General features: G+C 41.1%; 1 protein-coding gene and 1 long non-coding RNA gene across 4 annotated transcripts in view; one reads left to right on the top strand and one right to left on the bottom strand.

Annotated features, from left to right (window-relative positions):
- Positions 1–1,090: 1,090 nt before the first annotated feature.
- Positions 1,091–22,284, bottom strand: part of LOC119483089 (ankyrin repeat and BTB/POZ domain-containing protein BTBD11-A) — a 181,150-nt gene continuing 159,956 nt past the window's right edge. Inside the window, exons 6-18 of one of the 3 annotated variants that reach the window (XM_037761122.1) lie at positions 20,166–20,255; positions 17,364–17,465; positions 15,506–15,599; positions 14,352–14,487; positions 11,774–12,006; positions 8,866–9,044; positions 8,521–8,626; positions 6,902–7,004; positions 6,727–6,808; positions 6,547–6,615; positions 6,334–6,447; positions 5,699–5,758; positions 1,091–5,544 (exon numbers count right to left, since the gene is read on the bottom strand). In XM_037761122.1, coding sequence (XP_037617050.1) covers positions 5,314–5,544; positions 5,699–5,758; positions 6,334–6,447; positions 6,547–6,615; positions 6,727–6,808; positions 6,902–7,004; positions 8,521–8,626; positions 8,866–9,044; positions 11,774–12,006; positions 14,352–14,487; positions 15,506–15,599; positions 17,364–17,465; positions 20,166–20,255 — 1,599 coding nt within the window. In that variant the 3' untranslated portion in view covers positions 1,091–5,313. The remainder of the gene's footprint in view (positions 5,545–5,698; positions 5,759–6,333; positions 6,448–6,546; positions 6,616–6,726; positions 6,809–6,901; positions 7,005–8,520; positions 8,627–8,865; positions 9,045–11,773; positions 12,007–14,351; positions 14,488–15,505; positions 15,600–17,363; positions 17,466–20,165; positions 20,256–22,284) is intronic. The other 2 variants (XM_037761124.1, XM_037761123.1) reach the window with 2 other exon arrangements.
- On the top strand, positions 11,062–21,862 carry LOC119483090. Its single transcript, XR_005205613.1, has 3 exons — positions 11,062–11,202; positions 12,153–12,154; positions 21,852–21,862. It is a non-coding gene; the product is annotated as an uncharacterized LOC119483090 (long non-coding RNA).

The raw sequence follows: 22,284 nt of genomic DNA, 5'->3' as shown, positions 1-22,284 counted from the left end.
TCTGCTCCTCTGCTCCTCTGCCTGCTTGCCTTCACTCAGCTCGCTCCACCTCACGTTGATGAGCGCACACTACACACTGCAGAAGACTTCGTAGCTCTGAGAATATCTAGTGAATGTACAGTGGACGTTTGTGCAGAAATAACTGCTGCAGCTCCTCCAGACCAACAGAGGTTTTCTATGTCTTGTAAAGTGACGGGGCTCCGCAGCGAGAAACGTTAACGTCGCCGACCAAAACTCCGGTGTCTCCCCTGTTCCCTCCGACCACGGTCGGGATGCTGAGGCAGGAAAAGCCAACATTAGGATCAGCAGTGATTCATGGAGAGACCTTTGTCTGGTCAGTTAACATTACTGCCAAGCAGGTGAAATATAGAGTGATATTGTGGTTTTAGCTGACGTGTGTCGCCTCACTGTTTTGACGGATGCTTGCTCACATTCAAATAGCACGTGCACACGGATGAGCGCTAATAACAGGACACTGACTTTCATTGACTTAACGGCCACAGGTGTCGCTGTTACAACCGATTCTTACAAACAGTCCCTTTAAATACTTGACAAATCTCCCTTTAAGGTACATTTTGAACAGATGAAAAATGTGCGATTAATTGCGATTAACTATTTTAAGCAATTGACAGACCTAATATATATAAACTAAAGTATTATTGAACTTGCATGGCTATAGTGATATAATTCTTAGGCCAGTTCCTTCGTTGCAGTTCATTCCTGTTGAGGTAGAAAAAAAGGACCCCCCCCCCTCCAAAAAAGGAATCGCAGCCAAATTCTCCTCCCGACGTTTATGACCTTGTATTTCTTCATCAGCCTGACTGCAGACAGTCCGCTGGCTTTGTGAGGGAGCTGTCAGGACTTTAGTACCTTGAGTCATTTGCTCGGTTGAAGTAAAACGATCGATAAAACACCCTGCTGCTGGTCAGGGGCCAGATTTGTCACATTTTTATTCAGCGGATGCTGCAGTGTCCTTGTAAAAGAATAAAGTTATCCAAAAACTGCTTTGTTTCTGCGTGTCCCTGCATATTGTACCTAATTTTCATGTTTCGTTCAGGAAGTTTTATAACAAATAAAAAAGACCTTGATATATGGTTTAAACTCTGGTCGTTTATTAGCTGTCCACAAAAGCATGTCATGGAACAACAGAAACTGTAGCACGAGTGTAACATTCCTCTTTGTTGTTATACTCCACCACATCCCTGCTTCTCACACCATGTATAATTTATATTTCATATATATATTTTGTACAATATACATGTTCTCATCAAAGGAAATAGCAAAAGTTCACCCCCCCCCCCCTCCCTTCCCTCCTCCCGTGGATCTGAAATCTAGTGAGTATCCCATGCATGTTTCCACTGCGTCTAGGAGAAATGTTGTTTATTACCAGGAACAAATACGCAGGCAAAGAAACGCTCAGACAAATTAAGGGGTTTTGACAAAGCTGGTGAACAAAGCACATTCTCAACAACATTAAACAAGAAGAGCCATGCGAACCGACGTTTTACTCTACGGCTTTGACCCAGTTTGGAGTCAAAAGCGCCAGCAGCACAGGGGCTAAAGTTAGTCTTCTGCTAATGGCGTAACATTAAGACTAATAAAGAAACAGCAGCTTATTCTCTTATTCTAAAGCTGCTGTTTGATCACAATAAGCTCACTGTTGAAATACTAATGTGGCACCAAAAGTGCTTGACATCATTAATGAACCGTTTCACCTCTGTGGAGACAAAATGGTTTGCATCTTTAAGTTACATTTCACCTTTAAATAGCGTTAGAAATGTTGGCGTGTATGGTGATTCAGCTCAATATTAACCATCTCAACCAGAGTTAGTCTAAATAAATTATCAGCTCAGGGTCAAATCAACTATAAGTTAGAAATACTCTTCTAAAATGAGTGAAGTACATTTAAAAATAAAATACATGGGATGTCACAAAAATAGAAACAACTCATTTGTCTTTGTTTACGTGTCTCTCAATTCACATTTATACTGTAGCTCCACTGTATTACTCAGAGTAATACATGTAATATTGCTTGATTTCAAAACCTTAAATCCTCTTTTTTATATACTCTTTTTCACTTTTGTAAAACAAAATAGCTGTGGAATGTAAAATAAAATATATAGGTATGTCGGTAAGAAAATAAAGTCGTAGGATAATATCTATATTTAATTTTTCTGTAACTATTTACAGAACTTAAACTCTTATATGTTTCTGTTAAAATTTTATTTTTTGGCCCAAAACTAAATATTTAAGTAATTTTGAGTGTGCTACAATATATGTTAAGGTTTGTCTCTTAACTGAAGATACTGTCGCGTTCATGTAGAAACAACATCACAACGTATGAGGACACTTTGCATTGAAAGCCGTTGGAGACAGAGGGAAGCATCTTTTTTTGGTTTGTTGCTGGATTGCAGATATTGCACATTTGTGTAAATATTAAACTGTTGTTGCATTGTTACATTCATAAATGTACTGTAGGTAGTATGACTTCCTCCGAAATTGAGATGTGTGTGAGTGAGAGGGCTCTGCTGCTGAATAACGAGTGTCTGGTTTAACATTTGGTCCTTTTAGATTCGATAAGTTATTCTCTAATGCACACCTGGGGGGAAAGGTGTGGAGGACAATGTGAAACAAAAAGGTTGAATTTACACAACCTTTCCACACTGAGTTATTTAAAGACACAACACTTTGGTCACGGATGTTTTGTCAGGCAGTAAATTCACAATATGAACCATCACGTCTTTGTACTAAAGCTGCAGGCTGTAACAGCCAATAAAAAATAGGAGCAAAATCTCAAACAGCTGAGACACAAACCTCAAACCGCCAGGAACCATTCCCACATTAATAATTGATGTAAACACCAGAATGTGACAAACAATCCGCCTCATGCAGCAACTTTCTCTTAAATTTCTCTTATATTTTTTATTAGTTTTCTGTTGAGAGAAGAAAAATAAGAGAAGTCACTTCAGATGCTCTTACCCAGCTGTGCTGAGTGATGAATCCCATTTGATCATAAATTGGAGGCGGGTTGCTGATTGTTAGATAACGCCCCATAAATACTATATAAGGGCATGTATAAGCGTACGTCGATATATTATTTCAAACTGTTGTTTTTGTCATGACTACTGTCACACAGAACGCAAATATTTAGCGGCGAACACTGGAAACAAATGTTTTTACGCCCTGTCGCTCGCATAGAATGGAAGTGAATGGGAGGCAAATGTTAATTTCGTGCATGTGTGACCGTGCCTTTTTACTCCTTTCAACCTTGACAAAGACAGCACAGACCAGATCCACGCCTTCCGTTCATACCTTTCACAATAAAAGACCTAGACATATAATTTTCGCGGATGAGTATTTTGCATTTTGGTGTTGTTTATTTGTCACGCCCCCCCCCCCCGGTGTGTAAAGGCATTAAGCCACTGGTTCCCAACATGGGGGTCCTGATCCCCACTATGAGTCGCCAAAGGTTCTTGGGGGGGTCGTGAGGTCTTCTGGATTTTAAGGGGTGTAAGACAATTTTTTTAAGTTTGCAGTTGGCCTATATCTCAGCATTTCATTCATTTCTGTGAAGAAAACTAAAAGTTTGGATTATTATTTAAGATATAACTTAAGATATAACAATGGCCAAGCATCAGGGAGAAGAAAACACTGAAATTGTCAAAAAAGAAGCCTATTAAGAATGCATAATTGTTAAAAATTAAAAGAAAATACATAATAGACATGTGTATTAAAGGTTCCTAAAAATAAGAGGGAAACTCATCTGTGATGAAATATTCACAGGAAATAATCTGCTCAAAATTCATCCAAATCGCTCGTTTTACACAAACTTCCTGCGGTTATTGCGTTCACTAGCTTAACTGTTAAAGTTTATCAGTTGTTTTGTACTGTTACATCATGATTTATTCGCCAAGTCTGTTTTTTTTTTTGTTGCTTTGATCGATTGTTATCGACCAACTTTTCCACCTCTATAAAAATCGTATAATTGTGGCGTGTTTTTATACACAAATTGAAAATGTGCATAAAAACAAATGGATGGGACGCACTAACATTGTTGTGTCTCTAATAAACTCAGTGCTGACGGTGTGGGAATTCAACCTTTTCTTTCACAGAATTGATGTAACTGAGATTATCAGCTGAGGTGAAGCCTTAAAACAAAAAAGTGACATTAAAATGTGTTGAAACTACCCTGATAATCTGGAATGTATCAGAAATAGCAGAATAAGTGAAGGGAACGTCCTCTGATTGAACAACCACCACCCTGCTCAGCCCTATACCGACCTACACAGAAAGCACACCTAAAGCAGAAAAACGGAGGATTCAAACAAACAGATTAAAAACATGCAACGTTTTGCATAAACAGACACATAGAGCAGGAAACAGGGAGCACATTCAATGAGACTGGTGTCGTCAGCCAAGCGAGTGTGGGAGAATACTGTACATCAGTTTACAAAATAAAAGAACGACCAGCACGATGACTTTAAAGGACGTATTTACACTTTAAAGAGAAAGTCCCTGCCAGTCGACATCCATCTCCAAACCCCGCTCAGTCAGTGTTGCAGTGGATAGAAAGTTAATAAGCAGCGTTTTCCCTTACTTCCCCATCGCAGTCCGTTGAAGTAAGCTCTGCATAAAAAGCAATATCAGGGCAGCTCAGTTGAGGAGGTGTCATGCAAAAAAAAAAGTTAATTTCCCAGTTGGACGTCCGTGTTTCAAGCATACGTCAGCATAGATTTCACTGAGTGGGCCGCGTTTAGTTTGATCAGCGCTGCAGTGGAAGTTCCTGTGATCAGTTTGGCCTCCGCACACACACAGTAGATATAACACAGTGAGACGTATCCAACACACAAGTGACAGTTCAAACACCTAAAGTCCGTCTGCTGGCATTGCTACGAGTCACTTCTATTGGTTGTATAGTAGGATTATATTTTGGCATGTGTCAAACTTCCACAAAGTGATGTTTGTAAACCCTAAAGTTAGTTTTATTGAGTTCTACTCTACCTTTTTAAGAGAAAAAAGGTGTATTTCATGCACGTGTCCTATATGAAATACGATAATCACGATTAGGTCTAAGTGATACTGCTGAGTTTTTGCTGTTTTTTGATAGTTTTTGTCGGAGTGTGAAAGTGATCAGTGAATTTGTCACGTATGCCACCTTTAACCCCCCAGGGGGGCGCTGCAACAGGCAGAATTAAAGGGAATCCCTGACGTAAAAACATCCGACGGGCAGCCCCTCTTCAGCGGCGGAGCCAGGACAGGTTGGTGTTACGTGGACGCTGCGCCTGGATCGGAGGGCTTTCGGAGGGGACGCCGTCACACCACGGAGCCCTTGGAGGTGGAGAGGTGGATGGAGTGGATGCGCATGGCCAGGGTCTTCTCCAGGTCGAGGAGGATGTCGGAGCAGATGCCGGGGCTGGACGCGGGGCTCTCGGCGGGCGGGGGCTCGTACAGCAGCTGCTTGAAGCCGTCGAGTTCGATCAGCAGCACCATGTTCTTCAGGAAGTAGCCCTCGATGAAAGCCGTGAGCTCCGCGGCGCCAAGGAACTACAGAGAAAGAAAACATGATGGAGAGAGAGTTTAACTATTCTGAAGGGTGATGAGAACATCAGTATGAGAGTTGTGGGCTGTAAAAAACAAAACAATGAGCTAAAAGACAATAAACTGAAGAGGAACTGCAGAGTCGGGTGGTAATTCTTACTGTGAGCAAACCCTCTCCAGGCTTGGGGGGTAACGGTTTACATGGAGCAGCGTAACGTAACTAGGATACCAAAAAAAATAATGTAATCCGTTACAATAACACAAAATCATATTTTCCCCATTTTTCAGGGTGATGACATCATAAAATATGACAACAGACATTCAAAGCTTCATTTGAAAATCTCGATAGAAGCTTTAAATGTAAAAATAATGACATTCGATACTAGAAATTTGCGTGTAGGTCAATTTAAGGTCTGCTGCTGCTGCTCGAAGTTAAAATCCGGTAACTAATGTGCCAAAAAAAGATTCAGGTCCTTGGATGATGACACATTTTCACAGCTGGAAGGCAGAACTTGAACTGTACTGTGATGTTGTTCCTCTTTTCTGCTTCACTGACAAATTCTGAGCATGTTTCTTTGCTCTTGTCTTTATCTGCATACTTGGGTTAGGTTACTGATTACATGTTTTAACAGGTAATTAGTAACTGTATAGGATTGCATTTTTCAAAGTAACCCTCCCAACCCTGACCCTTTCACACAAGTAGTCATTTGATCCACTGTTAATATATAAACATGTGGAATAGAGCAGCTTTGAATAAAAACAGCTCTCATAATTAAGGTTGTGTTTGCGTCTCACCTTGGCGTGTTTGTAGAGGTCCACGCAGGTTTCCGTGGTGATGTTCTTGGAGCAGATGATCTCACAGTGTCTCTGAAGGGCCTCTAGTTGGAAGAATTTGGCTGCAGAGAGGAGCTGCAGGAAAAAAAACAGCACAGACACACAGAATGAGATTAGAAATGCCAACAGTAGCTCCGTCGCTTCCGCAGGCTTTTGGTTAAGTCTCTCTCTTACCTCCATGACTTCAGTGTTGCGTATGTGCAAAGACTCGGTGCCTCCGCAGTACAGATACTGCATCACCAGCTGAAACACAGAGCAGGACAGGGGTTCAATCTATAGCAGCAATTCATGTCCTCTTATTGATGTTAGTTGCAGCCCTAACTGACTGGTTTTAGATGACGATAAAAGTCTTACATGGAAAATATTGTACTTGACGTGGCTGATCTCGATACAGGTGTTCTCAGCTGCTGGTCGGTTCTGGAGCAGAGACTTGAACCTGGATGAAATGAAAGAATGGTGTTTATTACAGCCGTGCAGGGAAAAAATACAATAAAAACATGCACCAATAAACAGCTAGATTCCACTTTACCTGGCTGAAGCTGTAAACAGCAACACTTTATGTGCATAAAACGGTTTCCCCTCCACCAGGAACGTGACATCAGACATGTCCTTGTTGTTGAGGAAGTGCGGGTCTGTTGAGAAGAAGATCCAATAAAAAAACAGCCAAATGATGCCTCATTACTCAAACCTCCTAAACCTCACATGCATAACAGCAAACAACAAAAGATTAAGCTAATGTGGTCATTACTGCGACGGTGATTCATCACTCAGCTATCAGAATAGTCCCATTTCATTAGGATCCTACCAGGCAGCCAGCTGGATGTGGTATTTGCTCCTTTGAGCTGTTTCTTAAAGGGAATCCTGATAAATTAATTAGCCGTCAAAGGTTTATAAATCATTAATTCTCTTCGCACAAACCAGTTATAGATGTTTTACTGTAACCCTGCTGTTGATCCAACACTAGGTGGAGCTGCAGCACAGAGACTCTTCACGCTCTAATTATATGAAAACAATGGAAACATGGAAATGTCTGTGACCTTCTCAACTCTTCCTGGACTTATTTACCCGTCAGCTGCTATATATACAATACTGATTTAATTCAACTGTACAGTCATTTGTGCAATAATTCAACTGTTCTGTCATCAACATTGCAGTTATACTGTATATTCAAGAAATACTCTTATTTAATTGTTATTCTGGCATTTATATTTAATTAATAGATCCACTTCTCAGCATTTTGTATTTACTTATTTATTCGTTATATATTGCATGTCTTAATGCAAATATTTGTACATATTTCTTATATTCTCATTTCTTATTATGAATTTTATTATTTACTTATATTTCTTTACATATATTGTGTTATATATTGTAGCATTATGTACATAATTTACATGTTACATACTCCTTTATTTCTATTTTCAGACATTTTCTTTATGTTTATACAACTGTAATGCAACATTACATTACATTCTGATTTAAAGGAGCATTTGGTATCAGATCAAACTGATAAATCATATCATTACAGTCATGTGAATACAAATACCTGCTTGCAAAACATGTCATGATAAATGTTCAAAGTGAGTTTATAAATGTGTAACGTCTCCCAAAAACATCTCACATCTGACAACACTGCCTGCAGCAGACAAGAGAAAATATTTGAGACATTTGTAAATTAAATTTATTTCTATTATTCATTTATTCTAACACCTTCTAGAGCCTTTTTCTCTCTCAAGGAAACTGAATTGATTGCTTTTTAAGACTTGTTCCAACCTGCAGATACCCTGAGGAAAAAAAAAGCTTTTCCTAAAAGCAACAAAAGATTAAAATGCAAATATTGTTGTATTAGTTAGTTAGTCACTTGACACTTTACTTTTACATAGTAGTGTTGTATTAAAGACAGGCCTCAAGACCACTTTTGAAGGTCTCGGTCTTGTCTCAGAATCGATCGCCCCCTATAGAGACTTCATGAACTGAAAATCTGAAGTACAAAAGAACTCATCTCTGAGTATTAAGCTTGAGTTGGAGACATATTTCCCCCCCTGCTGCTTAACCCTGCTGTCAGTCCCTCGTCACTCAGCTTCATTTAATGCATAAAGTACCAGAAAAAGTGGAGGATCAGTCACTATTTTTGTCTGGCTCTCTTACCTAAGCGCGAGGTCTGCTTCCTCTTGATCTCCGTCAGCTTGGGGATGGGGAAGGGCCCGTAGCACTGCGTGAAGATGACTGACAGCTGCTGGCTGATCACCTCGTTCTGCAAACACACATCAACACCAGTGAGGATGGAAACTTTACAACCATTAGAGAGTTTTCTGGTGTTTTCCATGAGCTAAAATGCAAATGTATGATAATATGGTTTGGAGTGCAGCTAAATATATGCAGATGTTTGAGCATTAATGTCACAGGACGGTTTGTATTCCCAGCCTTCGTTTGTCTGGTGTTTCTCTAACGAGCGTTTTGTTTACATGCACATGAAAAGAAAGCCCCGGTGACCTTGCTGGCTCGGAGGATCTGGAACATGAGCGGCAGGCCGTGCGTGATGAGCTCCTCCGTGTACTCCTCCTCCTGGATGCAGCTGAAGTCTTTGAGCAGGCCCTGGATCAGCGGCCGGCGGTGCTGGATGAAGCAGGTACGCAGGGACTCGAGCCAGGTGTGCAGCGTCCAGGGAACACCTGGGAACACCAGCACAACAACAGTGAATACACGCGTTGTGCACGGCGACGCCGATCTGAGTCAGAGCAGTTTCCAGGGCGACAGAACCGACCATGTTTCCATCACTGGATGGTGTTTGTGTGAGTTGAAGGGCGGTTGCATGGAGAGCGTTGTTGATTAGTGGAGAGTCAGCAGGAATATAAAGACAACAGTTGAATTGAGTGGTGCAGGAATGAGTCCTAAAACCTGGAAATGAGTTTGCATGTTCGCACTTCTGGTACCCTCGTCTGGAAGTCAATGGGTTTTTAGTTAGATGCCTGAAATAAATCTGTTCTATGATATAAAATACGTCAGTAAATACCCCACCCGTAAATTTGGAAGGTTTTACGTGTCTTAAAAAGACGGTTGCTATCAAGAGGCTAAATGAGACTACTAAACGTCATCATGCTGACTCGTCCTCCTTTACAGCCTCGCTGTGTTTACTCACGCTCATGCAACCGTGGTGTAGTTCGTTTAAAGGTCCCATATTATAAAAAAGTGCGATTTTCATGTTTTTCAATTATAAAGCAGGCTTAAGTCCTATATAAATACTGTGAAAGTATCGAAACGCTCAATCCACAGGGAAATACACACAGCCCGTATTCAGAAACTTCAGATTTCTGTCCATTTGTGATGTCACAAATATACAATATTTAGACCCTTTACAAAGATTTTAACATAAACATTCTAAATGTGTCCCAATTTATTCCTGGTTGCAGTGTATGTGAATGTCATCAGCTGACAGGAAGTACAGAGGGACCCAAGCTGTTGCATAGCAACGCAATTCTGTTACAATTCCGTCGAAATGCGCTAAAACGGAGCGTTTAAGACAGAGGGTAAATATAGGTATATTCAGGCAGACAGTACGAGGAAAGTAAAGAGTTTTTTAAACATTACAGCATGTAAACATGTTCTAGTAGAAACACAAAATACAAGTATGAACCTGAAAATGAGCACGATATGGGACCTTTAAAGCCTTACGTTAGCCTTTTACTTCCGGCGATTACATTCACATTTCAAAAATCCCAATTCTTTCTCATTTGTGGAGATTAAAGCACTGTGGCAAACAAACGTTTATGATACTTACACGTTTTGTTCAGCAAGATAATCTCCACAAATGAACACCCCTTTATTATTTATTGACGTATCATATGTCGTTGAACAAAACGTCAAAATCTCTTCATCTTGTGTTAACTACAGACCTTATTTCAGGCATGTAACTAAAAACCCATTGACTTCCAGACGAGGGAACCAGAAGTGCAAAAATGCTAACTCATTTCCAGGTTTTAGGACTCATTCCTGTAACACTCTATAATTAAAGAATATCCTGTTAAAAATGTCTGCAACAATGTGATGAGCATTGGATGATGTGTATGTGAGATTAACATAAATAATGACATGAAAGTGGAGGTTTTATGCATCAACAGCTCTGCTGAAATGATTAGTTGATTAATGGAGTAATAGTTCATCATTTATGAAGATAAATTTAATAATTCCAGCTTCTAAAATTTGAGTATTAGCTGCTTTTCTATGTTTCAGAAAATCATAGATTTGTTATTTTTGGGGTTTAGAGTCTTGGTCGGACAAAACAAACAATTTAAAGATGTCGCTTTGGGCGTTGGGAACTTGTGATGGGCATGTTTACAGCATAGTATCGTGATTTTTTCGAAACACAGACATCAAGTGTCGATCTTTTATTATATAAACTATTAACAATCTGACGGTCGCTATTCTGTCTTTCAGAGGGCTCAGTTTTAGAGTGAAGATACTGGCATCATATGAAACTATAAAAACTTACTGTATGTCGGGAAGGAGGGTAAATAACGCTCCAAAATTATGCTACATTTTGGCGAGGAAAATCTGGCATGGCCATTTTCAGAGGGGTCCGTTGACCTCTGACCTGAAGATATGTGAATGAAAACTCTGAGATGAACAGAATGAAAACTGCATCTTATTACATAAAACAGATGTTGACAAACTGCATAAATATAATTTGCGGTTGAGAAAAGGTAATAAATCGCAATATATGTTATTGCAATATTCACCATATTGCAAAATATTTAAAATCGCAATAAGATCGTATCGTGACTTAAGTATTTTGAGAATATCGTATTGTGGGGCCGCTGGTGATTCCCACCTGTAGTGCAGACATTCGCAGACTTGTGCAGAGGTCCAAAGGTAACAAAATCAGCTTACCAGCACCTCTAATAAACTTCTAATATCACTCCAGTTCTGAGGTCGTTACACGGGCAAATTTTACATCTATAATTTCAAGGCAACTGAGTAAACTACAGCTGATGAGGATCGTGTGATCCGACCAAAAGGTCCAGAGCGGCTACTAAATGGCACTTGTGGTGAGATTGTTTTGTCAACTGAAATAAAACAGTCAATTAATCTCAATCAAATCTTGATCGACGGCCGCATTACGCCAGATGAACTGGACAACGTTGACGATTGCCACGTGTACAAAACGATCGCTGCTTTTAAATCACCACGTTCACACCTTTGACACTGAGCCGTTATCTCCACGGATATAAAAACGCCCTAATTCCTGCGACTGTTTTGATGGTTAGATGAGTGGCGGTGATAGCTGAGAGTGTGTTAACAGGACGGGACAGGACAGGCACAGCATGAGCACATCTCCAGGACAGTTGGAGGCGCCAGAGAGCGATGCATGTGTGCCAGTGAAGCATGTATTAGTAAATCTGACCTAAGCTGCGGATGTCTATGGTGATGTCCACATGGCCGTGCTCTGCGCTATGGTACATGGCCTCTCTCAGGGCCCGCAGTTTGGTCTTTCCTGTTCGCAGCGTCCCTCCGCCGTTGGCCTGCGGCGCCAGCCTCTTCTCCCCGGGATCCGTACTCTCGGCCAGGATCTCCTCCAGGGACAGCACGTCACCCTTTTCCTGCTCCGACTGGGACAGGAGCTTCCGAAACACATTCCTACAGGGAGAGAGGGAGGAAATAGAACCCAGACAGAGGTATAAGACACAGTGACAGATTGGTTTATGGTAAAAAAAAGGGAATCAAACTGTGAGGAAACTACAAAACACCCAGCACGGCCTGGGGTCAAAGAGTAGGAAGAGAAGTCGTGAAGTGGATGATCACAGACCGGAAAATGCTTCTAAATTAAGCATAAACGTACTGCGTTAACTCCACATTAAGCCCATCCAGCTCTGATGGCACTCAGAAGATTCTCATGTACTTGATTAAGCACGATTGCGCGCCGCTCTGTTCTGTAGAGTCAAAATATCTGAAGCTGAAACTGATTATCTCCTCTGAAAAGATGTTTGAGATTCATTAGCGCTGTTTGCAGCATTGCAACGCAGTGTTTCTGCAACAGACTGATGCAGCACGTTATCGTATACAGCGTGATCATCATCATCACAGCCCCGAGGATGCATCACTGCTCCATCTGCTTTAGTGAGGAGGGGCTCGTTAAGGAGGACAAGTCGTACACACGACATCACTTCCTGTTTTTCAGATTGTTTGATCACTGATGACAAGTTGGTGTGAGGCTTGCTGCCATCACTTTGAAGCTGTGACTTTAAAATGTTGTTTGATCTCCAACAACCTCCACTCTTTTTGGATTTTTGGCTGTGAGGTTTTGCATTCGAATCAGCGACAAGATCATTAGTGAGGTGATGAGGCCTGACTCACAGTCAGCGTTTCTGTTCATCCCAGAGGAGTTGGACGGGGTTCAGGTCAGGACTCAGGTCAAGTTCCTCAACAGCAAATTCTGAAAACCATTTTATTTATGGACCTGGTTTTGTGCACGGGGGTATTTGTGTTATATGATACTGAAACAGGCAACGTTCTTCCCCAAACTGTTGCCACAAAGTTGGAAACACACTATTGTCTAAAATAGCTTTGCATACGTTCGCTGGGGAGACACCGCAGGTGAATAGGGTAAAAAATGTAACTAATAGATATCATCATGAAACTTCCCCAGCTGATTGCTGACATTAAGGCAATTCTTTTCTGTAATAGAAGTTTTCTGAAATTGTATGTTTAAATATGCAAATGAGTCATTGGATTTAATTTTGTTGACATATTTGAGTCCAAGGTTTTTACAGAGGGAATTTGGATATCTCTTTGTATCACAATCAATCAGAAAATACTGTCAACAGCCTTAAAAAAATCATTTTCCCCATGTTTTTTGGAATAAAATGTTGTATAAATCAGGCTATGAATGATTTATGAACAAACCCCTCTGTAAAAACCTTCAGAATATAGATAGGAATGAAAGTGGAAAGTTTGGTGGATAGAAGTGCTGCTGAAGTGGAGATTTCTGACTCATAGTTTGAGGAAAACCTAATTTTAACAGAAATGCCTTTTCTAAGCAACCAGACTCCATTGATAAAAACAGTAATATTACCTCACAGAACATGGAGGTTGCTGGTCTACCGCTGCCTTAATCGGTTAGTTTGTTTGACTTTGGTATTTTAAAGGGGTTAGTTCAGATTCACCAAAGTCACACGATAACACAAACAAACTAACCGATCGAGGCAGCGGTAGACCAGCAACTCCAGAGTTCTGTGAGGTAAAATGACTGTTTTCGTCAAAGGAGTCTGGTGGCTCTGAAGAGATCATAGATAACGGCTTCAGTTCCCCTTCGGAAAGGACTGTCTTACAGATGTCTAAAATACAGCCCTCGTCCACAGCAGTACATAACTTTGCTCCCGTGCTGGTACTCCTGTCTGTTTCTCCAAACCGGGGGTATGTCGACTGTCATCTACTGTAGTTAATACACTGACTATGGATAAGTACCTCATACAACACCACTTCAAACACTTCAAACACCCAAACTATCCCTTTAAATTGCATTTCTGAAAAAAGTGCATAAAAAATGTAAAATAAAAGTGTATTAAAACACTTCTCCTTGCCTTATATACAAACTTTGTGTTATATGAGAACTTTAACGCCCCGCCATCATCTCTCAACCAATCCTACTGCAGCTTCAACCTGCTCACGACACACTGCAGCAAGATGATCATACTATAATTGATTGTCTTAATGATGCTGCATTGTGTTGTTGGCTTACCACTCCACGTCCTGTCAGCTCTCACTGCCCTGAATGTTAACAGGCTTTATCTTACTCAGCTGCGGGGAAATGATGTCGAGCCGAAGCCATAAGTGCTGCTGAATAGACTGCAGCGGCTTATCGTCGCCTGCTGTCTGACAGCAACGGAGATATGTGCCTCTCATACTGTATGCTGCAGGATTTAGACCAGGCCCCGGTGTGTAAATGGATCAATACTGTGGTAATGGATACATCGGTGTATTACCTGTGGCCGTGTGCTGCTGCCAGGCTGTATGAGTTCATGTCTCCCAGCGGGGCCGACGAGATGCCGTTTCGACACATCGTCCCGATCATGGGGTCCGCTCCTCGCTCCAACAGCAGACTCACCAGCTCAAAGTTACCTGATCAGGATGACACATGAATGAAGGGTTAATACATTTGAATACTTTGCAACCATCTATGTTGATCAGGGGTGAAATGTACATTTACTCAGGTATCATACTTAAGTACAACTTTGACATATTTGCATTCTTTACTTGAGTATTTCCACTTTATGGGGAAATATTGTACTTTCTATTCCACTATATTTATCTGACAGCTAAAGTTACTAGTTACTTTTTATTAACATGATATGTTTATATGATATGATGCAGTAATAAGTATACTACCAATCTACCCAGTAGAATACAAGTATCTAAAATTGGCTCAGCATTGACGAACTACAACCTTAAAATGCTCATACATGTAGAGATAAAAACAGAATAATGTACCCACGAGTCTCCCCTTTACAGACACTTTATGATAATCACATGCAGTTTGGGGCAAGTCATAGTCAAGCCATCACACTGACACACTGACAGCTGTTGTTGCCTGTTGGGCTGCAGTTTGCCATCTTGTGATTTGAGCATATTTTGTCTGCTAAATGCAGTACCTATGAGGGCTTCTGGACAATATCTGTTGTTGTTTTGTGTTGTTAAATGATTTCTAATAATACATATATACATACATTTGCATAAAGCAAGCATATTTGCCCACTCCCATGTTGATAAGAGTATTAAATACTTGACAAATCTCCCTTTAAGGTACATTTTACAGATAAAAAATGTGTCATTAATCACAATTAACTATGGACAATCACATTAAATGTATTAATCATTTGACAACCCTAGTGGCTGCACAACTACCGAGCAACACAACCATGAGGAGCAGTATTTATAATATTCACTGCATTTCAGATAGTAATTGGGAGTGATGAATTAATTAGATGATTAAAGCGGAGTGAGAATGCCTTCTGGTGAGCTTAGAGTCAAGCGTGTCATGACTAATATCCCTTATACGCCGCATCAAGAATATAAATACTTGGGTCAGATATGAGCGTCTGGAATGTGAAATCTTTTGCTGCTGCTTGTGTGTGATTACCTGCAGCGGAGGCCAGCTGGAGCGGCGTCTCCGTGTAGTTCTCCGCCCCATCCTGCAGGGCGCCCTCCACATTCGCTCTGTTATCCAGCAGCAACTGTGGCAGGGAGGGATGGAGGAGAGGGAGGGAGGGGAAACGAACCAGGAAGGGAGAGCAGGGAGGGAGAAAACAGGCGAGGGGGAGACGGTGTGTTACACTCAGACTTGGCAACAAGGGAAGCCTCAACTGTTGGATACCACTTCACTTAGAGATGGTCCTCTAGCTCTGGATACTAAACACACTGCTGTCACCTCCTCATTAGCTTCTCATTGTTGTTGTGAGCTGAGGAATTCTTTCTCTGTCCCTGATTGCGGCGGTGCAGATGAATAATTGAGAAAATCCTGAGGGCGACGCTGTTCATCAGCCAGTGTCAGCTCATACAATAACTACTGCAACAGCATTTATTATGTATTAAAAAGATGAAGAAAACAGTGAAATTCGGCCTCCCCGAGGCTGTGTATCAGGCTGGCTGAGCTCTGCTCTGTTTAGTTTGCCTCCGGAGGTTTCTCCCTGCTGCTAGCTGGCGGACCAATCCAGAGACTCAACCAGCGGGCTGGCTGGTGACTCATCTACACATCTCTTAAAGGGTAACCTTGGTATTCTTCAACCTGGACCCTATTTTCTCATGTTTTTGTGTCTAAGTGACGAATGGGGACAACGATTTTGAAATTGGTCCAGTATTGAGGGAGAACGCTGCAGACGCCAGCTGCTAAACGGGCTGTAATGTAATCGCTCGGGGCAACCTGGTACCGTCAGTTTACATCCACTAAAAGTATTTATTACACAGCTTTGTTGAATACTTGATACTTGATTCTGATCGATCACGGCGTTCTATGGTCTGTTATTTCTTTATAGCAGACCGTTGCTATGTATAACAGACCGTTGCTATGTATAGCAGACCGTTGCTATGTATAACGGACCGTTACTATGGACACAGTTCTGATGCAGGACTCCTTATTTCACAATAATGCCCGGCTCGCTGTACATTTTCCCTAACTTGTTTTTGCCACTGACAGGCTCAGATTATTATAAGTCTCTGACAACATTATGGAAATGACCCTACAGATAAATAATACGTTCTTCTTAACCTTTTGCTTCCTGTTTGTCATTGTGTCATGTGACTTGTGGCCCTGAAGACAACGGTGGAAACGTGAGTGAGAGTCTGAGAGAGGAGTGTCGGTGTTGTCAAGAGTTAGTTGTGTTGGAGTACAGAAAGCGGAGCTTAGTGTTATCTGAAAGATTTTCAATGTCATGGCTGAATATGTAGATGATTTCGACAATGTGGATGCAACGTGAGGTTTCAGAATGACACTTCTCAGAGCGAACAAACAGACCGGATCAAGCGAAAGGTAAGAAAAAGGTTTCATTTCTCCTTAGGGTTCTTTCCATAATGTCGTCAGACACTTATAATAACAATCTGAGCATGTCAGTGGCAAAAACAAGAACTTTTAGAGGACGTAAAATGACAGTGAGACGATCATCGCAGCCCGTTTAGCGGCTGCCGTCTGCAGCGTTCTCCCTCAATACTGGACCAATTTAAAAATTGTTGTCCCCGTTAGTCACTTAGACCAAAAACATGGGAAAATAGGGTCCAGGTTGAAAAATACCAAAGCCACCCTTTAAGAGCATACATTATTAAAAACACTTTGCCTTGACCAAGTCCTCTCTACATAATTACTGCACAGATAGGAGGAGAAATAAAAACGACATATTGCATTATTATTGTTGTTATTATGCACCATTATAATAATCATCATCATTATATCCTGGTGCAAAGGCGAGGGCCACAGGTTAATGGTTACAGGTCATAAACGTCACTACCTGCACGACAGGGACGTGTCCGTGTAACACGGCGAAAGTGAGTGGCGTCCCATGGCGCGTTTCAGGATAAACTGAGGGGTGCTTGTTTACTGTGCTTGGCACCTGGGAAGTCATAGGTGAGGTTCAGGGAGAGAGATATATACAGCCATTAACATTCACAGCTCAGGACGGGAGATAGGAGGAGGAGGAGGAGGAAGGGGAGAAGCAGTATGCAGGAGGAGAAGAAGTGTAAGCAAAGGAGGGCAGGATGGCAGAGGGAGATTTTCCTCTTGAGTTTCATAGAAAATCTGCTATTTGTCATGTCAATCCTCATCGTTAGAGTGTGTTTGTCTGGGCATGGCTCTCTGTCTGACCACACACTGCACTACTATCTGCCTCGCTCCGTCTATACACGGAGTTTCATTTCAAAGAGGAATGAAAACCAGAGAGAAAACACAACGTTGGCAAAGACTACAAACACAGTCAGAGACGGCTGGTAATGACTCATGAACAAAGCAGCGTCAGAGTAAAATTAAACAGCCCCGATGTTGTTCTGTGATTTCTAAAGTGGCTTTATCACAGACTAAATTACAGAAATGATTTCGAAATGTCGCCTGGAGGAGGTGGAGGCCTCTTCTTCAACAGACGTTTAATGTAATGTCACATTTCATTTAAGCTACGACGCTAAACAACACTGGGACTGTTAGTGGTTTGTGCTCACACTGATGAATTATTAATTACTTAATAATAAAAGGCTGTTTCAGCAGAAACGGAGACTGTAATACATCCGAATATCATGATGACTCTGGAGAAGTGTTTGAACAAAACGTGTTCAACATCATTTGCTTTCACTTCACTTAAAGGCTCAGTTCACCCAAATTACAATCGTGCAGACATGTTTTCTCACTTGCCCCGCGGCGTATTTAGCCATGCAGACTGCAACTAAAGATTATTTTCACTGCCGTATAATCTGTTGATTATTTTCTGGATTAATAAATTAGTTTGGTCTATAAAATGTCAGAAAATTCAGTTTACTATCATAGATACATTAATGAAAGACCTAGAAGCAGAGTCAATCGGGAGCTGTCTGTGTTTCTGAATATTTTCACTTTAACGTTCAAACACTTGATTTTAATGTGTTCTGTATGATATTATGCTTTGAATTTATTTTGCATTTGTTTTATGTTGTGGTGTCTGAAACTTGAATGTATGTTTAAATGCTGCTGTCTTGGCCAGGTCTCTCTTGCAAAGGAGATTCTTAATCTCAATGAGTACTACCTGGTTAAATAAAGGTTACTGTAAATAAAACAAATAAAATAAAAATAAAAAATAGAGGAGTAAAGAAACCAGAAAATATTCACATTTAAGAAGCTGCAATCAGAAAATTTTGACTTTTTTTTTTTCTTAAAAAGTTACTCAAAAGGATCAATCAATTATCAAAATAGTTGGCAGTTAATTTAATAGTTGACAACTAATCGATTAACCGTTGCAGCTCTAATATGTTGAGGTTTTGAGATTTTTGTCACCACCTCAATACAGTCCCCATAAAACCTGTTGACAGTAAAATTTGGGGATTATCTAGGTCAGTGGTTTCCAACCTTTTCCGCTTGTGACCCTAGACCGTATATATAGATGGACGACGCGTCTCCACTTCCTCCCACTGTACAAAAGTGAAGCCAAAATATCCTGAATACAGGAGCTGCCGTCATTTGGAGCCAGAGTCTGAGCGGTAGTGATTGGGCGGTGAAGCCTTATACTTACTTTTCTTAGGACAGATTGCATTCAAACGCACGTGTATTGTAGAGAGATGCCACCACATCAACGGCGACTTGTATACGTTCGGTATAACCCCAGATTTCCGTGTTGATAAAGTATCTCATAATCTCTGCATGGCCAGACTCCATTAGAAAAACATGATAAAATATGTTTCTCAATATAAAAGGAAAAACCAGGACCGCACACCAATTTTACTTTTTAATCTTGCCAATATTGTGCGGCAATATCCTTTTATATTATCTACATTAGGGATCCAGCTCTCTGTCTTCAAGGTCTTATCGTGAGTTGAGCGCGCTGCCTTGATTTTTATGATAATATATTTATTGTAATTTGGGTGAAGTGATCCTTTTAGATGATTTATACAGGTAGCACTTTGCTTTACAGTCAACACACCTGCACTGAATAAAGCCACTAAACCAATGGAGCAATCACAACAATTAACAATGAGGTCGCTATGGTGGAGGAAAGACCATGAAGCATTTCTATTCCTGATTATTATTATTATTAGACATAAAGATTAAAGCAGACACAGACAGGACAAACTGCAGAGACAAATAATAAAGCTTCACTGTTACTTTTACTGCTCTTAGTTTAACACAATGCAATGAAGTTCATGCTTCTTGTTCACTCTGTGGTAGCGAGTTACACTAAGTGCACACACTTGTACTACAGTACTGCATTATTAATGCGGTACAAAGCAAACTGCTGCTGAATGTCTCCAGTGGAAGATGTAATGAAGTAAGTGGCTGCACTGAGGGACTATCGCTGGATTATTATTCTATATCATTGTTACTGTGCCAGTGATCCTCTTTTATATGGCTCATCATCAGTGCACTTGATGTAATAAGCTGCCAGGAGGACGGAGAGCATGCCGACAGCAGGTGAGACAGTGAAGACAGAAAGGACGGAGGGGGAGAGGAGGAAGAGCAACACAAAGTGGATTCATCGTTTTCACACAACAAATGTAAATGAACATTTTGGACAAAAAAAACTGAAAATGTTTTGAATCAATGTGGACATTTCTGAAGGTGTCTGGTGAACACTGACCTCGCTGTTGATGTCGGCTCCGGCGTCCAGCAGCATCTGAACCATGGCCTCATCGCCGCGCACGCATGCGTACATGAGAGGGGTCATTCCCTGTGGGAGGAGAGCGGAGGAGGGTCACAGAGGTCAGGATGGATTATTCATTTCTACCCTGTACTCCTGTAGAGAGGGAAGGTGATGAACTGTGTTTCCTTCAGGAGATTTTATTCTTTCTCTAAACTTTATTCAGCAGCTCTTTGGATTTAAACAGCACACTAGAGCCATAACATCATTGATTATGAATGCCGATACTTGTACATTATACTTCGATAAACAACAAACTAAACTGCAAATAACTACTCACGAAAAGTGATTCTGCGTACGATCATTCCTACCTCCCTGTGTATTAATAGCAAAAGGACAAAGGTAAAGTTGGAACTTTACCATTACGGTCATTTCTCTTAACTATACCATGAAAAATGCGTACAGCGAAGCCCTTAAGAGACCGTTAGCCGTTCTATAAGGAGCTCACCAACAGCTGTGCTCGTTAGTTGGTTCTATAGGAAAAACCATTTAGTCTTTCTTTAGGTAATAGTCTTTAAATCACCATTTAGTCATAAAGAACCTCTGGTGCCATATGTGCATGCTCCCTGCTGGCTACTTATCGGCCCCATGACTAAAGATTGCACTAAAATATCCTCCGTATTCATAAGTACATATAACTCAGTGCCCACTTCCTCCTCGTCATTGCGAGCAGTTTCTTGGAGGGTTTAATTTTCAGACATAATCATAACTGCCTCAAAATAACCGCATCTTTCCAGCGAGGGCGACAGCATAGGTGGGCTGTGAAACTCCTAACATCACATCTTATATCTCTACATGCCACCGAATGCACGGAGCGCTCTCTTGAGCCTGACACGCCCACGCACATTATGCTCCGAGCCGCAGGGTGAAGCCTCCTCTAAGTGTTCTTGCGGAGGGAAAAATAACAAGAGAACTTTACCCATTTATCAGGCGATCTCGCCTAAAACAAAGTACACTTTAAAGTGGACGAGCTTCCATAAAACAGCCTTCAATCATATGTCCGATCTGGGCCAAACACGGGCCTTTTACGACCCGCTCACAACACACCAGAGCTCTTTATGGTGAAGACTGACGTCCCTTCGTGGTGATTCATTCTTAAATATTTCCTGGACACCCATCTACTTAATCAGCACACAGCTGAAGGGCGATAGACGGCGGACCCTGGTGATCATCGTGATGAGTTCAAATGCCTCTCAGCCTTGATGGCAGACCGCAGCTTTTACTTTATTGCTCCTGTGACGCTGTCTGGTCCCCTGCACCATTTAGCTGCTTTTACAAGTGAATGAAAAGCCTGCATGTCACCGCGGCTGGTTATTTATGTGAGGAGTGAGGCGGAAAAGTGTCAATTTGTACATTTTGTTATACGCATAAGGACCTGTAAATACTGAGAACTATTTCTGCTCAGTTCCAGTCAAATAATCTGACTGAATGTGATATGAATCAACCTACCAGGAGCTGTGGATATCATTATTTTATTTTAAAATGTAGCTTTATGTTGGAAACAAAAATGGAAAAAAGAGGCTTCGTACAAACATAAATCCTACATGAGGAGTTTCTGAGTGAAGAGCTTCTGAACTGAACTCAACCAGACAGATCAGATTAGCTTCCACTTAGCAGCGCAAGGAGTACCTAATATTTTCATTGACTGGGGAAGAAAGAGAATCCTCTATGAAATCAACTCTTGGATGCAGTAAGAGTGAGATATCGACCCGGCGGTCAAACTAAACCCATCAGAGCTCAGTCCAGGAAAAGAGTTGCAGTATCAGGTACAAATGGACCATTACATCATTCCTGTCTTCTGCAGTTTTTTGGTGTATAATACACAGCTACTATCAGTTTATTTCACAAAAATATCAGTATTCATTCATATCCGTCTTCGGATTCATACTGCAGGTCGTTAGTGGTTGTTCTTTTTAGCAACTGCTTTAATATAAATTGATTAATCTTGAGTCATTTTTCATGTTAAATTGCCAAACGCTGATTACTCGCAGCATCTTAATTGGGAGGATTTGCTGCTTTGATTGTCTTACGTGGTAATAAGCTGACTATCTTTGGGTTT

This window comes from Sebastes umbrosus, chromosome 23, assembly GCF_015220745.1.
Source record: "Sebastes umbrosus isolate fSebUmb1 chromosome 23, fSebUmb1.pri, whole genome shotgun sequence".
NCBI classification, from domain to species: Eukaryota; Metazoa; Chordata; class Actinopteri; order Perciformes; family Sebastidae; genus Sebastes; species Sebastes umbrosus.
This window is presented reverse-complemented; position numbering and strand designations above follow the sequence as displayed.